The 16,762-nt window shown below is 49.4% G+C and overlaps 1 protein-coding gene across 1 annotated transcript; it reads right to left on the reverse strand.

The window, feature by feature from the left end:
• Positions 1–11,073: 11,073 nt before the first annotated feature.
• Positions 11,074–16,019, reverse strand: LPAR2 (lysophosphatidic acid receptor 2). Its single transcript, XM_009895832.1, has 2 exons — positions 15,281–16,019; positions 11,074–11,375 (listed from the first exon to the last, which is right to left on the reverse strand). The coding sequence occupies exons 1-2, from the start codon at positions 16,011–16,013 to the stop codon at positions 11,074–11,076; spliced, it is 1,035 nt and encodes a 344-aa protein (XP_009894134.1). The 5' UTR covers positions 16,014–16,019.
• Positions 16,020–16,762: the final 743 nt, after the last annotated feature.

The raw sequence follows: 16,762 nt of genomic DNA on the forward strand, positions 1-16,762 counted from the left end.
CCCCTCAGGCCACGCCCCTAGCGTGCGAGGGGGGCGTGGCCGCCGAGCGCCCCGCGCTGGGTCCTAGCGCCGCCCGCCGCCGCCTCGTCCCGGTTCCCCGGCAGCTCCGTTCACCGCCGGAGCGTCCCGAAGGGATCAAATCCACGCCGTGACGTCAGCGCGGCCATCGGCCGTCTCCTATGGCGATGATGTTTGGAGGTCCCCGTCTAATTAACCTCTAATTTGTCTGGGCGGACAGTAAACAATCTGAACGTGCAAAGCCACATTTAAGCGCAGCGCAAAGGTTGCATTTATTGCCCAGAGAGCACCGGTTTTGCATATATCTGACGTCAGGCCGAGCATGGAACAGACATCATACTTTGTCCTGATTCCTCACTTTTTGCACTCAGAGAGAGCAAAACTATTCAGATGGATGCGAATGGAGTTTTATTAGTGAGAAGCACAGCTGAAGGAAGAATTAGAATCATAGAATTGTCTAGATTGGAAGAGACCCTCGGGCTCATCGAGTCCAACCATCTACCCTACTCTACAAAGTTCTCCCCTACACCATATCCCCCAACACCACATCCAAACGTCTCTTAAACACATCCAGGGATGGTGACTCAACCACCTCCCTGGGCAGCCTATTCCAATGCCCGGGGAATTAGACTATATACTTCTTTGTTACGAATGCTGTTCACGTTTTTGAGTATCCTGAGAAAACTCTCTCGCTTCAACTTGATTTATTCTTCTCAGCTGCCGCTAAGCTACTGGCCTCCTGGACCAGCACCACCACGAGCACCAACCGCACCATAACTGCCTTCTTCCATCAGCCCAAGCTCAGGTCACATTCGCTCATCGCTTTGCCACCTTGGAAAGATGCTTTAACGTGACCGTGCATGGCTCTGAGTGTGCAGAGCCTCCAACAGCAAAGCTGCTGCACATCTCACATATTTACAGCCCAATAAGTTTGACAGGCACAAAGCAATGCAGAAAAAGTTAATTTTTAATAGAGGGTCACCCAGACAGCTTTATAAGAAGTTTGGGTATCTTCCCAACCCGCTACTTTAAAGCTATAGCGCTACAGCTGGACCTAGAGTGCTTAAAAACAGAAGTTTAAAAGGGAGAAAAAGTCAAATTAGGATTCTATATTTAAATGCTTCTGTGCAAGCACAGAGCTGATCACATCAGTCATCGTTCTTCACCTCTTTCAGCATTTTACCTTCCAATAGTATAACACACTTACAGGATTTACGTCCTCTTACAGCTGCATTTCAAGCAGAAGCATCTTCCACACTCCTGGTTGCTACCAACCCAACGCTGGAATCTTCACCTCACGGATGAGGCTAATTTCAGTGCTGCAGTTTTAGTGCTGTTTAAAATAACAATATCAGTTCTGCAAATATGAAGTGTTGTGTTCATCCTCCAGAGCCGGCATGTGACATTCATCTTCTGCTTCAGAACACAAATTCGGGGTTCAATCCCTCTCTCGGACGGCTGGCGGCCAGGGCTCGGTGTCAGCCAGGCATGGTGGCTTCTCCGGCTCCTCGGCAAAAATCTTTGTAAGGAAAACATTTCCTCCTAGCCAACATGATGAATGATGAAAGTGCTGCAAACTGACCCAGAGTGTCCCCTCTGGGGATGTTCCCAGTGCATCGAACGCAGCGTATGGGCAATCGCTCGGCTGAAGTAGCTCTGCTCTGACAAAGTTAAAACACCTTTTCTGTTTCTCTGCAGCAAACACATTGACTTTCCTGGGGGAAAAAAAAAAGGAAGTTTACTAAAAGCAGCAATTATGGCAACGTGTGGGGTCCTGATCACTCTGGAAGGCAGCAGGGTCCCGTGGGGGTCCTGGTGAAGCCTGGCCGAGGACGCCTCTCCAAATACAAAGCAGGCAAACCTCCTCCTCCTCCTCCTCTTCCCTGTTTAGCTTATTCTCTCCCCTGTAACACCCCATACCTCTTAAACCCACTGACATTTTCAGGCACGGCTACACCAATAATCAATGCAGAGTCATGGTCAGAAGTCTTAGCATTCCACTGTTCCTTGGGGGGTAATCGTTATAGTTGTGGGGGAGGAAGAGACAAAAATTTGTTACATTAGAAAATTTCCAAGAAACTGCTGGTATCGACAAACACAAACATGTAAGTCCCGAGTTCCCAGAACTCTTCTCGCCTCCATCCAGACTGTGAAATCCTGTTTCCAGGCAGAGCATTACCATTGTCTTCGTATTGGTGCATTTATTGATCGAACTGACTGAAGGTTTAAATCAGAGGGGAAACAATAACCAGAGTAACGCTCTCAGTCCACCAGCTCTTGGTATATTTACTTTTGGGTTTTTTTAATCATTCCGCAGTGTTTGGATCAGGAGCAGCGTTAATGCCCAGAAGCAGAACAGCTTCTTACTGGTTTATTTTGATGTATACATATATATTTGTGTGTGCATACATAGATATAGAGTCCCATTTATGGCTATTATGAAGCTTCAGTGTTAAAGCAACATCTTGCTGGGTTTGGTTCTATCAGGACGCCTCCTGTGTGGCCAAGCAGCACTTTTACTCATTCAAATACCTTCTGCCATTAGTACCACATCAGGGGATTGGCAGAAAACCGCAGCTTATTTGTTAAAATTTCCAAATATGAGTAGTTCAAATTGAGCCCTAACATTTATGTATAAGGAAAACCAAGATCTCTTCTGAATCCGGACCTCAGGTTTAGATGATTTGCCTTTGTTATTTCAGGTAAGGAATGTTAGCTAAAACTCCTGTGGAGTAATACAGAAAGTATCCTAAATAAGGAACAACTTATTTGGAAAGACACAGGAGCAGCAGCAGGTGGGGATGAAGACAAGGGAGACGGAGCAAGGCGGGTCAGAGAGTGACAGAGGGAACAGATAAATGCTGCGAGTCCCGGGGTTGTGGTTTGGCTCAGAACAACCAACCCTTCCTCTGTTATCCCACCTCACCAGTAAAGTGATAACGACGGCAGTATTTACCCTGCAGCTTTTGATAGATTCTAGCACATCACTTTTTAGTCAAAAAGTTCTGCAGCATCCAGCAGTCTTCCATTTACTCCAACCTGACACCGATTTGGGACCTTGATTGGGGCACATGCCTGGCTTTACGAGCTAGGAGATCCCACTCAACTCCATAAGACAGCGACTCCTCGCTATGTGACATGGAGAAGACGCATACTTTTTTTTCCCCAGCTTTATTTTAAGCAGGTTCTTGCATAAAACTCTGGGGGCAAATCCCGCTCTGAGTAACACCCGTTAAGGCCCCAAAGAAGGCAAAAACCTGGCTCCCTGCGTTCACATTTGTCAGGTTTTCACAGTGAGGGAACTAATTTTCCCATGTCACAGGGCTGAATGTTTATGACCCTGTGGCTCCGAGCGCTCTGGGAATGCTGACTGATGACATACAGCACAGGCACCACGGAAGAAACGCTGTATTTCTCAGCCTTTTGCTAAAATGATTAATAAACCATCTTTTCTCATTCACGAGCTGACTATAGGGGAAGAGGGAGCTGGATTAAAAGATGACAAGAAATTAAATTGTCTTGCAAAAGTTCTTGCTGATGCAGCCAAGGGAACGGGGAGAGCTGTCTCCAGCGCTCTGATAAATTGCCCTGTGCGTTTCGATTGGAAATGGACTGGGGTATAATTAGCAAGTGAATTCTCTGCTGTCAGCACAAAAAGGGGGAGTGGGGGGGGGAAGAGTTCATTTTAAAACCAAAGCCAGGAGTTCAGATGCCGAGTGACACGTTATAAACTGCACCTGAAGCCCACAGAGCGTAGACTCACAGGGAGATTCACCCCCGCTGTAGTCTGTGCCTTATCTCGGGCATTTCCACAGCAAGAGCTACAGCTCAAATATGTGTTCGTGGCGCGATGGGATTAAATGAGCTGCTAGACCTGTGATCGCTCCTTTTGCAACAGGAGGCAGCAGTACACAGAAATGATGGGCTCCCTCTGGAGAAGGAAAGCCAGCGAGGAGCTTGCATGCTCCCCAGCTGTATTTCAGAGTTATTTTAAAATGCCTCTGCCCTTAAGATATGTAGATGTATATACATGTGTAAAGATACCTGCCCAAGGACACGGAGCTGGTGGAGCGGGGCCAGAGGAGGGCACGGAGATGCTGGGAGGGCTGGAGCCCCTCTGCTGGGAGAGTTGGGGGGTTCAGAGAAGAGAAGGCGAAAAAGGGGAGAGCTCAGAGCCCCTTCCAGTGCCCGAAGGGGCTCCGGGAGAGCCGGGGAGGGACTCTGGGTCGGGGAGGGGAGCCGTGGGACCAGGGGCAGCGGGTTGACACCGGCAGAGGGCAGATTTAGGGGAGATCTCGGGAGAAATTCTTCCCCGTGAGGGCGGTGAGCCCCTGGGGCAGGTTGCCCCGAGAAGCTGTGGCTGCCCCATCCCTGGAGGTGTTCAAGGCCAGGTTGGACGGGGCTTGGGGCAACCTGGGCTGGGGGGAGGTGGCCCTGCCCGGGGCAGGGGGTGGCACTGGGGGGGGTTGCTTGCTGCCGGTGTCCTGTAAGTTGGAGCTTATGAACTTGGTCAGTTGGAGGCTTTGCTCAGCCCCAAAACTAACGGGGAATTTGTGGAAAACAGACTCCGCTGCCACGACTAATGTCACCCAGCTCCATGCTGGTGACAGCATGGGTGGCACAGCCCCTCCGCGGGGCACTGAAAAGTGCCAATGAGAGTATTAAGAAGTGCCGGTAGGACAGCTGGCTCACGGGAGGCTGTACGTCCCCCGGCTCAGCAGAAAAGGGGTCACGAAGAAGCGTCAGGTGGAGAACAGGAAAGCACAGGGCGAGAGAAAAGCTTGGCTTACATTGCCTCCCGGCGGAGGAAGGCTACAGCGCGCCGCACAGCAGCAGCTGCCAAGGTTTTCCTGCCAGTAAGGGGACTCGTGAGCTACTTCCAAGGAGAATCATGCACTCACCATTTCAAACCACCACTTGTAGAGATCTCCGTAGGCTCTGGAGTGCTGCAGCCCATCGTATCATCCCGCTCCTGACTTCTGCTCGTGGTTCTTCATGCACGTGCGCTGCAGCTTCAACCTCGAGTTGCTTACGCATCCCTTGGCTGCTGCCGCAACAGCCTCGGGAACATCAAGCGCTGTTACAGCAGATGAAGGTGACTGCCCAGTCCGTACCTCTGGCCACAGGCACCACCGTGGTGACACAGGTCACCAGCAGTACCCCGAGGACGCCCCATCCATAGCTCTGGGATGCTCTGGCTTTGGCCTTCGTATTTGTGAAATTTGCTGGGGTTTCCAGACACCGATGGGTTTTGCTTTGCTGTGGGCTACGAACTAAGTTGTTTCTTAGAGACACATTAAGGAAATAGTAAAATAAAACTGATCTAGCACTGAAAGCCGCGTTACGCTCACAACAGCCCATGCCAGAAAACATCAAGATATGAGGATGCATCTTTGATCTCCGACTATTTGCAATAAAAAGTGCAATTTCCTTGACAGCCAGAGAGAAAATAAGAGCAAGCACCACTTCAGTGAAGGTCCCTGAGGCATGGAGGCAGTTGGAAGAGAAAAGCAGCAGTGCCAAAAGCATTTCTGTTTCTCTGTCATCATACAGCACAGCGGCCAGTTAGCCATGGGTACTGCCAGATCCCACTGCTCTACCACGCTGCGTTACTCCGACCAAGAGAAAAGTGCTAAAAATCGCAGGTGGGTAGCACCAAATAAATAATTTTGTGAAAAATGACTATATAGGAGCAAAACCAAGCGTGCAAGCTCCTTTTACTTCCTGGTTGGTGGCACTGAAATCTAGACGAGCCCATGATTACGGACCTTAGGAGGAAGATACTCTCCTGCAGCCTTTGGACTTTCTTCCCGTGTAGTGCTTGGGACATCAAGGGCGTGATGGGGAACGCTGCAGCATTAGAGACAGCTACAGGCACGTTCTAGTGTAACACGAGGAAAATCTGAGAGATCCTCGGCTTGTTTTTTCCAGTCGGCAATTCGGGTTTTTCCCTTAACCGGAATCAAGGAGAGTAAGACTGGTTCTGCCGTGAAAAGGGCCAATGCAACACAACCAACCGCTCCCTTTCGGGTGCAAGGAGTCAAGCAGGAGTCAGCCAAATGCTCTGTCACCATTACAGAAGAGATTCTGAGGTGAGGTTTATCAGGAAATGGGTGTGAACAACTGATGGACAGTTTTCTTTTCCCTGCTGGGAAATGCAGGGAAATCAGAGCCCCTCCTTACCTCTTCCTTCTGGTGCCTGCCGTGACAGTCACAGCGTAAGGACAACACCTGCTCAAAACCACCAGTTAGAAGAGAAGCATCTTCCAAAAACTCCGTTTGAAGCTGGACTCTGGGCTGCAACAGCTTTCAGATGAGATGAGACACGGGTTCTTCTCACTTTTGGCTCACAGAACTTACATTCGCGTATCATGTGGCAGCGCGGACTCATGAAACCCAACCGCCGCAGCTAAACACAGCGCTTTTTATAGAACAGCTTTTCACAGAAATACCACGGGAAGTAATTATTACACCCTCAGTGTGACCTTTTGTAAATTATCTTGTCTACGCGCACGCCGATCCACTGCAGAGAGATACCAGGCTTCACTTCGTAACTGATCTAACGTGTGTCCTACGGCAAGAAGAACTCACCCCGTAAAAGCTTTAGGTGCTCGTGGTCCCCTCGCTGGCCTTCGGCTGGGGGAGCGCCACACCAGCCTATGGGTGGGCTCCAAAACTATCTGCCCCTGTCATGCAGAGTGGGGGACCGGCCATCCTCGCACATAAAAAAAATAAGCTCTCAGCCCTGATAGTCCAGTATTGCCCAAGACTCAGCACAAAGGCTCAACTTCTGCCCTGGCTACGCTTACAGTCTAGCAGAGACTTTGATTTTCATTTCCCATGTCTCAGTAGGTCAGAAAGACGATGGACTGAAGTTTAAAAACAAAGAAAAACCCCACCATCAACAGCTTCTTGTTATTAATCTCATTTTCCCCCTTATTCTTCTGTCTTACCCCTTCCTGCAGGTTTTTTTTTGTTGTTGGATTCTTTTTTCGCTCCGATAAAATAAACCTTTGGAGTCCATCAGTCCCTACAGTATTAGTCTCCGGTGCTACCCTCCCCAAAAAACACACCAAAATCCCTATTACTTTTGGCAGCAGCTTACTTCAGGAATTCCAACCAGTCAGCAAGGCATGACCTCTCATTCCTGGAACCGCACGGCCTATCTTTGATCAAGTTGTGTGTTCTCACTCATCCCGCATTTGATCCCTTTCAAATAGTTCCTAGGTGTCTCTTCCTTCTTCCCACCCAACGCGCAATAAGTCTAGAACAAATCTCACATGCCTCAAAAAAAAAAAGAAAAGAAAAGAAAAGAAAAAAACAAGATTAAACCCCCCTAAACACACACTAATTTCAGGGAGATTTCCTCTTAAAAAAAAAAGCTTGATGAAACCAGCAATGAACCTGCAAAGGCAGTTTCAGACTGTGATTTTAAAAGAGGCAGGGGGTCTTTGCAAACTGAAAAGAGGGATATGGCCACATTTAAGCTAAACACACCATAGGTTGTGGATTGCGAATTAAAACCCAAGCGATCCCGTGAACTCGGGAACATGCAGCTCTGCGCACAATGATAAAGTTATACTTAAAGTCTTCTAAGCAGCTTTGGGAAACGAACGTGTAATCGGGTAACACCACACCCGTCGCTGCAGCATCTTGTTTAGAACACAGAGCGGCGGGTGGAAAACACAGCGCGACGTGGTTCCTGCCTGCTGTGGTTACACACAGCTTTGTGTTCCTAAGTAAAACTAGAAAGTAATGTCAAGCAGAATACCCAACAGCCTAAACTGCTCTTTTTTTGTGTCGCATGTTCTATATACACCATTTATGTCTCCCCCTCTCCCTTCACCTTTGTTGCTAGGAGGGCTGTTATAATCCGTCTCCTATCTCTTCTGCCTCATTTCACCATTTCTTTTCAAATCTCACTGAAAACGGCGCTCTTTCCAGGCTAGTTTCTATGACTCCTAATTTGCTGTTCTCTCCTCTGTTACAGCCAGCTGGAAACAAGTAGAAATCCAAGGGTCCCAAGTCCCTCGGGAAGAGAAAGCTCATTGAAGAATTCCAGGCAACCCGCCTCCGTTCCTGATGGGTGCCAGCCATCGCTCAGAAACGAGCTCCATTAAAGGTTTGGGACTTTTTTTTTTTTTTTTCCCCCTCCTTCTTGAACTAATCAGTTGCTATTTACCTTTGGGAAATCGGGCATTGAGCTGCATTTGTATGTTCAGTTACCATTATTCAGCAGAGACCATTTTTATGCAGAAAGCATTGACATCCTCCGGGTAGTCAGGATATTCTGCTTGGGACAAACTGGTCAAATCCTTGTTAGACTTTCCATTAGTGCTGCGTATGACAGTTGTTTAGTATTGGTACTGGTTTGGCAGTTATGCTAAATTTAAATAAGCCATTTAGAGTAGTGAACCCCCCCCCTCAGAGGTGATCCTCTCTATAAGGAGACCATAAAGCATCAAGAGGCCGCTGGCAGCGACGTCAAGTCTGCCTGCGCTGCAGGTACTTGCACAAAAGCGCTTGTCAGCGCGGGATCGTGCCGCTAACACGCAGCTCGCCGAGCAGCCGGCAGAAGGCTGAGGTCAGGCCAGCGTCCAGATCCCTCAGGGAAGAACGCGTACAGCTTATTAAAGGCCCAATTGGGCATGAAAGCCAACTGCAGTTCTTTCAGGAGCCAAGTGTCGTCTCGCCCGCTACAAAGATTCATTCGCACCCAAACGCGGCACAGTCAATTCCTTACACGCACCCCGCTTAAATCAGACTGGTACTAATCCCACATTTTGGCAGCGTGAGATTTCAGATTTCCTCCTTCCCCCTCCCTTTGTTAATAAAAGCAGATCTTGGCATGTATTTAATTGTAAAATCAGCTTTGCATGAAGCAGGACTCGTGCGCTTCCTGCTTTGGGGGTGTTCAGGAAAGCAGAGAAGGTCTACCCTGGTTCTGCCCCAGCTCCAGCACTCCCAGTAAGAGCTTTCCAGGCATTCACTGTTACTGCCTTCCTCCAGCTACTGCTCGTTCACCATCTGCTTCCACTGCCGTGTGTACACGCAGTGTACACCTCTATCCCAATAACAGTATTTTCCAGAGAAAGTGAAGGTAACTAGAAGTCTTCTTTGGCAATAAAAATAAAATTATGCCTTCTCTTAGCCTTACCACGTGGTACACTTAAACAGCGTGAAGTTTCCCCAAAGCAGCCAAGCCTGGTGTCTGCAAACACTGCACCAAGGCTGCAGTCTTACCCCCTGCTCTGGCTGACAATTACTTCCTCCAGTTCTCCTCACGGTCTTTCTGGGGGCTGTCACCCCTCCAGGCACACATGCACGGTCCTGCGAGATGCCCACGGACAACCCACCACGGAGGCAGATCAGCAGCAGGGCCACCGCGCGGCACGTGGCAGTGCACGCAAGCGTCAAGGCCAGCATCCCTCCCATCCAGCGTCACACCGCACAACTGGAGGATGGTGTTCGTCCCAGGGCTTCAGAGACGGGGAGACAGGGGAAAAATTCCAAGTCTTTTTTTCCTAAAACCCAGGACAACGTATTTATTCAAAAAGTCTCTGGGACACGGAGGTGGGAACCGTATTCCAAGACTGTTGTAGTCAGTCTGGGAGACTGTCATCTTAACACTGTCACTTCCTGACCACGTTCTGCAAGAAAAAAAGTCCATACACACATATTTGAGAAACAATGCCTCCAGTAAGTCTTCTTCTCTGCAAAGCCAGCTGAGGTGATCAGTCAAGAAGCTGATCATCTGACAGAACAGGGCTGTTTTATTAAAAAAAACCAACCAACCAAACTGAAATTATAAATTTAGACAATATTTCAAATCCTGCCTTCTGTTAGCCTCTCCCTGCTCTCACAGAAGCCACTAACTTTAGATTTTGGACTGACACGGGCACATTCACACTGTTAAAAGTTTAGCCACGTGAAGGTAAAGGAAACCTAGAGAAGTATTTCCAGTTTCTCAGCCGTGAATATTCTTCTGCGGGCAAAGCCTCTGCCCTCCAGCCGTGGCCTCACCATGGAGGGTGACAGTTTACAGGGCACGTCACATGCAGCAAATGGACTTACTCAGAACGGCAGACCCTACATGCACTAATATTAATTAATACTGCTAATTTCTGATGATGCTTTGCGAGAGAAAGGCTACGTTTGAACAGCCCGTTAACATGTTATTTGAGCAGTTGAGTATTAAGGTACAAACCGCACATTAAAACCTAAGGCAAAATACGGATTGCTTTGGAATCTAACCTAAACCTGTCCCAAAGGGCTTTCAGCGAGGAGAAAGATGGTTTAGTGGGAACATGACTCACTCCACATTTATGAATAGGCAATGAACTTGTGAATGCCACATGGTATCGCTTAGCAGAACACAAACACAACTGCAGCTAGTTACAGCACCACTCTCCATTTTAGGAAAGGATTAGGTGCTCCTAAGACATCCTTCCCCAGCCCAGAACACTTTGAATTTCAGTAACAGACACTTCGGAAAGCAGGGATCTGCTTCTCAGGAAGCAATTCAAACAGATTCCTCTCGGAAGAGGCCTTAAGAAGAATACGACTTGTGAAGCGGGTGGAACACGACCCGAATAAGACTCTCTGGGGAAGCGCTAAGCAGCTCTGTTTGGGAAGCAACGCGTAAAGCTGAAGAGCTTTGGCTCTTTGGAGTACGCTACCGCTGGAACGACTGTTTGTGAAGGCAGTAATACTGAAGTACCAAGGAAATACTTTGCTCGTTGCGAGATCACGCGCGATTCCCGTTGCACACAGCGTAGTTCTAGATGCTGCTAAATTAAATCAACTTTGCGTTAGAAATAGCAGTCTTTAATAAGAATACTACTCAAAGTACGTTTGTCCTAAATAACGCACCATCCAGCAGTTCCTTAAAAGCATCTTGTCCTTTACCGGTGACAAGTGTTCTCTACAAATATTTATGCTTGAGCAGATAAAAAGACGTCTCTACTGCTTTAGAAGCAGGTTGCTCTCAGCCTCTGCTCCTCCGCTCAGAAAGCGGCCGCTGCTCGGCACCGCGCTCGTCTCACCGATCCACAGCTAAATAGAGGAATCCACAGTAAAGTGCCCGTTCTGAGAAAGTGTTCTGCGGTCCGTGGTGTTTAACTTCACCACCGTGGGGGTGTATTTGGAATTCCTATAACAGACAAAGCAGAGGATCCTCCGGAAGGTGCTACGCATCTCATTGTCCCTGTAAGAGTAGACAATAGCGTTTATCAACGAATTGATCTCTGCCAGCAAAAGGACGTATTTCTCCACGGCTAGAACATTGCAGCTCTTGCAGCCCAAGCCGTCCAGGAGGAGCACAACTTGTCCTGGCGTCCAGCAGATGACAAAAGCACCTGGGGAGAGAAGAAACCCTGTTAGAGAAAAAGCAGGTTCCCGGCCCTGCCCAGTCACTCACCAGAAAGATGCTCAGTGGAATCACCGGTGGTTTATCTTGTGAAGAGTTAAATAGGGGGAAAAAAAATCCCAAACCATAGTTTCACTCTTTATTTTTGCTCTGGAGGAAGACCAAGGCTTCAACCAGCAAATACTAAAATGGAGGCATTGGGGGCTTTCCCCCACCCCATTCACTCAGAACAACACTCCGAGTCCTTTCACTTACCTCCCCTCATTCCCATCGTTACGTTTACAGAGTGAAGATAAAGTGTCCATGGTTCATATTTACATGCCAATCCCTCCAAAAAAGGGGAACAGGCAGTAAAATTAGGGAAGAGTCTGAGTGATACATCTTACAATTGTAGAATGGTTTAGGTTGGAAGGGCCTTTGAGGATCACTGTCCTGGTTGGAGGTTCACTGATCTTCTAGTTCAGTTCTAGATCATCTTGAACAACATCATCTCCACTGTCTGTGCAGTTTATGGGGCTTCAGTTAAGAGGAGTCCTGGGCAACCCTTTGGGCAGTCCCATAAAGTCACTGTCCCACAGCGCTACGCTGAGCAGAAAATAGCCAAGCAATGGACTGGCCGACACCAGGACTGACCTGGACAGACTCCACCACTGATTCAGTCGGGCTGAGACTATGTTCCTGCCACCACCTGCAAAGTTCTTTGGCAAAAGGATAATTGCTGTTTTGCATGACGGAGTGGGAGGTACCTGTGGCTCCTAAAGCCCTTTTTATGGTCGTGATTTTAAAGCTGACGTAAATGCAGCACTCGTTCAGTGCTCCTGGAGGTCAGGCGTGAGGTTGTATCTTAAAGCACAGGAGCTGCACCCTGCTGTGTCTTCTGGGAAAGGGTGGAAGAGAACAAGACTTGCTGGGAACTTCGCAACTACACCCTTTGCTGAAAAAAACATCTGCCGGGGAAGAACGGCAGCCAGAGGAGCTGCACCAAAACCGAAAGGCTGAATTTAAAGCTGTCATTGAGTGAAACGCTGCCCTGGTGAAGAGTCAAAGTAACACTTGGGAGGGATCTCCTGGGTTTCTGGGAGTGTTCCCTGATGATTTCAGGCCACTGCATCATGTCACCCTTATTTAAGCAACTCATGCTCCCAGGTGGTCGGCACAGCAGCCACCACATCTGCGCCAGGCAGTTTTCCCCCGCACTTGCAGATAGGACTTTGCCTCCTTTAAATTTAGGAAATATACAAAATTAATTCCTGGCTGTCATGAAGGAAGCTCCAATAGTTCTACCTTGAGCCTGCAGGAGAGGGACCTCCTTGTGTAGTGGTGTAACTTTTGTTCAGCCAGGTTTTCAGCATCCCCAGGAAAGCCAGATTATCTCTAGAGACTGCCTCCCAGCAGCACAAAGTAAAGCCAGAGGAATATTAAAAATGAGGGGGGAAACCAAAAAGAGGTACGTAAGGTTTCACCTGCAAATCCAAATGGTTTCCTTGCTCCTTAATGAAAGCTAAACTATTCAGAAAGCAGCCTGAACTCTTAATAATCTGACACAGCATGGTCACTAACGACTCTGCCCCGTGGTTTGGTCGTCATCGCATCCTGTGTCACTCAACTGGTCTGTGGGAAAATTTGCTTCTAGCTTCCAAGTGTACCTTGGACTCATTATTGGTTTCCAGGTCGGCTCCTAGACCTGTTCTTAATGCCCGGGACCTGCCGGATTATCAACCGCAGCTCCCTCGCTTTGCAATGAAGTGGCACAGACAGCTCCTACCGCACCCTCTGCTTCCTCGCACGCTCACCAGCGGCTACGCCCTCTGATGCATAAGGCGCAAAGCATTCCTCTGTGCAGAGTCCAAGTTTGCAGAAGGCTGGGGAACGAGGGTGGAGAAGGCATTACACCAGGGCTTTCACAGGGAGGGGGAAAAAAAACCCTCTGCAGTCTCGATTTTCTGTACGCTGAGTCCGAGTGGAAAGGTGTTTTCCCCCCGAACTGAGCAATTCCCTCCCTTGTTCCCTCCTGGGCAAAGGGACCTGTGCGGAATGGACTGCTGCTTCTCTCCGACGCTGCCCCACAGAAGGGAAACGCTCTTGGGTTACGAGAGTCCCAAATGCCTTATGAACTCCTCATTCTCCCTCACCTTTCCACATTAGGTTCCTCCCCGCTCCATCCCTCCTCAGACCAGTCCCGACTCCCTGGGGAACCACAGCAGCTCTTCTGAGCCTCCTCTGACCTAAGATTTTCCTCTCTCGAGGCAGAAGACAAAGGGCAGGGCAAGCCAGGAGCGGGGGACACCAAGAGGAAAGGGATCTCCCAAAACAAGGTGATGCACCAAGCCTGAATCGCTTTTTCCTTCTTGGCCAGCGTCCCCATCCTGCCGACCCTCTTCCAGTTGATATTGTGAAGCCCCAGAAAATGAAGCAGTCCTGCTGACAGCACAGGGTGACCCTCCGATGCCGTCCAGGAGGGAAGAGGGAACAGAACAACTTTTCTCTCCACTCTGGACTCCACAAAATACATGAAGTAAATCATTCTTCAGCCCCGCCGACCCTCTGGCCAGTAATGAACTCCCAGCTGTGCACGAGAGATGGAGAGATTGCGAGGCAGGGAAGACGACATCATGAGGAAAGGCAGGAACGGGCAGAAAACTCCAGTTTCAGCGCTCACAAGTCACAACAGGACCCAGCAAGCTGGCGTGCCCCCGAGCAGGGACACACCAAGCAGCCCCACAGCCCCCCCACGCTGCTGCTCCCCCCCCTGCCCAGCCCGCTCCGCCAGTGGGAGTTTGCAAGGGAGTAGTCTTTGTTTGCGGCTACGGGGTTTCCCTGACGGAGCAAATTCTGCGCTTATCAGGAAAGATTTGCAAGCAAGGGGTTGTGACCGTGAGCCCAGAGTCGAGCTGGGCTGCGGAAGACGTGAGCGCATTGATTTATTTCGCTTTAAAGAAAGGTGGTTAGCCCGTTAAAGCACGAGGCAAAAGCAGATTAAAGAAATCACGAAGCGACAGGCTGTTGAAAGCACCAGCCTCTGCTGCTAGGTGCACAGCACCGGGCAGAAACAGCACATATCCGAATAAATATCCTGGAGAGGCAGAGCCTCAGCACCAGGCGCTTCCAGTGACTGCTCTGCTCGTCTTTGCACTATGGACCGTGGATGCAGACAGACTGACAGGGCAGTTAGCACTCTACTGGAGATCCCCTGCTCACGGAGAGCAGCTCCAACTAAGAGCTGAGACTTCCCAGGGATGGATTTATCCGAGCAGATCGAGACCCGGTACTGAGCTGCTCAAAAAAAAAAAAAAAAAAATCTGAACAGAGTTCAGTGCTTTGTTCCAGTAACCAGTAAGGAATTTGGATGCAACTCCCTCATTCTTTCCCCGTTGCCTTGTAACATCTGCCCCAAAACTCTCCCCTTCCTTTAATAAAGGAAGCACCAAGTGCTGCTCCTTGATTAAGGCCTGATTATAGCTCCTGGTTCCATGCTGCTCTTCTATGGTGGCAGCAAACTAGAGTTGAGCACATGAAAGAGCTGCTTCTTTGCCCAAAGCACCTGCGCTTTCAGGACTCAGATATTACCACGTCACACCAGTAACAGTCCCTCTTGTCCCCGCTAACCAGAGGAGTGGCCATGTCAGAGAGGAAGAGGTGCAGGAGCTCGTCTCCCCTCTGTCTGCCAGGTCGCTCTGGTTACAGCTCACACACAATTCATGCAAAGTCCTAAAACTGTCGAGTTCCTCAGCAGCCAAACCAAAGCATCACCCCAGGATCTTCAGAGACCAGAGAAGCAGAAAGTCACTTCCCAGTCCTCCCTGTTGTCCCAAACACGTTCCCCTCTCCAGCCCCACACAACCCAGGATGGAGGATCAAAGCATCCTCCAGATGGACTACAGGGAGTGGACTTACTTAGGATAATAGTGACCGTCTTGACAAGGCTGATCATGGTCTCCTTGTAGCGGGGGTGGAAGCTAGTGTGCTTGGACATCCGTGTCATCTTCCTCTTGACATAGATGAAGATGTGCGTGTAGACAACCACCATGATCAGGAAGATGACCAGGTTGGAGATGGCCCAGAAGGTCAGGTAGCTCCTGCTGTAGAGCGGTGCCATGCTGGAGCACTTCTCCAGGGCACAGAGACAGTGCCAACCGTAGGACGGGATGAGCCCCAGGAGCAGGGCCGTGACCCAAATACAGAAGATGAGGATCATCACACGTTGGTTGGACATTTTGCTGTGTAACTGCATAGTGAAAACAGTCTGGTGCCTTTCTACAGCGATTGCCAGCAGGTTCACCACAGAGGCTGTCAAGCTGGTGTCCAGCAGGCTCTGGCGGATGAACCAGGTCTTCAGGGAGAGCTCTGCTGTCCTGGGCCCCGTATGGAACATGAGAAACATGTACGCGATGCCAGCAAAGAGGTCGGCAGCTGCCAAGTTCCCCAGCAGGTAGTAGATGGGGTAGTGGAAACGCCGGTTGATGATGATGGCGGTGATGACCAGCAGGTTGGTCAGGAGCACGATGACACTCACTGTCAGGCCCAGGGCAACCACCAGGACATCCTTCGTCCTCCAGTACGTGGTCAGCTCTTTGCGGCTGTTGTTGTAGAAGAACCCCACGGTCTCATTGTAAAAACAGTGCTTCATCGCTGCTGTCCTAAAGAGGGACAAGAGTGTCATTAGCTTGTGCCCACACACACAACTATTACAAGCCGGGGAGATGCTGAGCCTTACGGTAATGCCTTTGACACAGATGGAGGCGGGGAGGAGCTTGAAACACACAGAAACCACCACATGAGCAACAGGAAAACACTTCTGTACTTGAGAAAGAGCTACACATCTCACAGGCCGAGTCCTCATCTGTCCTCTAAGCCACACTGAGGATGCAGCAAAACCTTGAATGTTCATGGGAGGAGATAAGGTTTGCCAGATCTGATAAGAGATTCTCCCTGTCGGGCCCATGCCGATTCATGGGGATGACAGACAAAACTATTTCTGTTGTCCCAGATGTCCTACTTCAGAAATGTAAAAACAAAGCAGCAGCAGAGAAGGTTTATCAGTCAATCACAGAACAACACTCTGATGAAGACTCTGAGCCTCTGCAGCTGTTGCAGCCCCCAGGACTGCTGCTTCTGGGTCAGTGAGCACACATCTCTCATCTTTCCCAAGTAGTTTTATTACTTAAAGGCCAACGTAACGCACAGCCACTTCCGAACGCTGCTCTCTGCACGGCACTTACCAATCCTTCCAAACCAGGTGAGTACTTCCCAAACTGGGCTGAGAGGCAAAGAGCACCTAGAGCTGGGCAGAAACAAACTCCTCAGCCCTGAAAAGTAAGCAGCAGCAAGAAGCCCGCGCATACAACCATGGGGCTGGATCTCTGGAAGAGTGGGATC

The sequence above is a fragment of the Charadrius vociferus genome, unplaced genomic scaffold, assembly GCF_000708025.1.
Source record: "Charadrius vociferus isolate BGI_N301 unplaced genomic scaffold, ASM70802v2 scaffold1152, whole genome shotgun sequence".
In the NCBI taxonomy this organism is placed as follows: Eukaryota; Metazoa; Chordata; class Aves; order Charadriiformes; family Charadriidae; genus Charadrius; species Charadrius vociferus.

Excerpts from the sequence above, each read along its gene's own strand:
- LPAR2 (XM_009895832.1), bottom strand. The coding sequence starts at position 16,013 with ATGAAGCACTGTTTTTACAATGAGACCGTGGGGTTCTTCTACAACAAC. Across the intron at positions 11,376-15,280 it reads GACGGTCACTATTATCCTAA|GTGCTTTTGTCATCTGCTGG; the intron begins GTAAGTCCACTC and ends TTCTCTCCCCAG.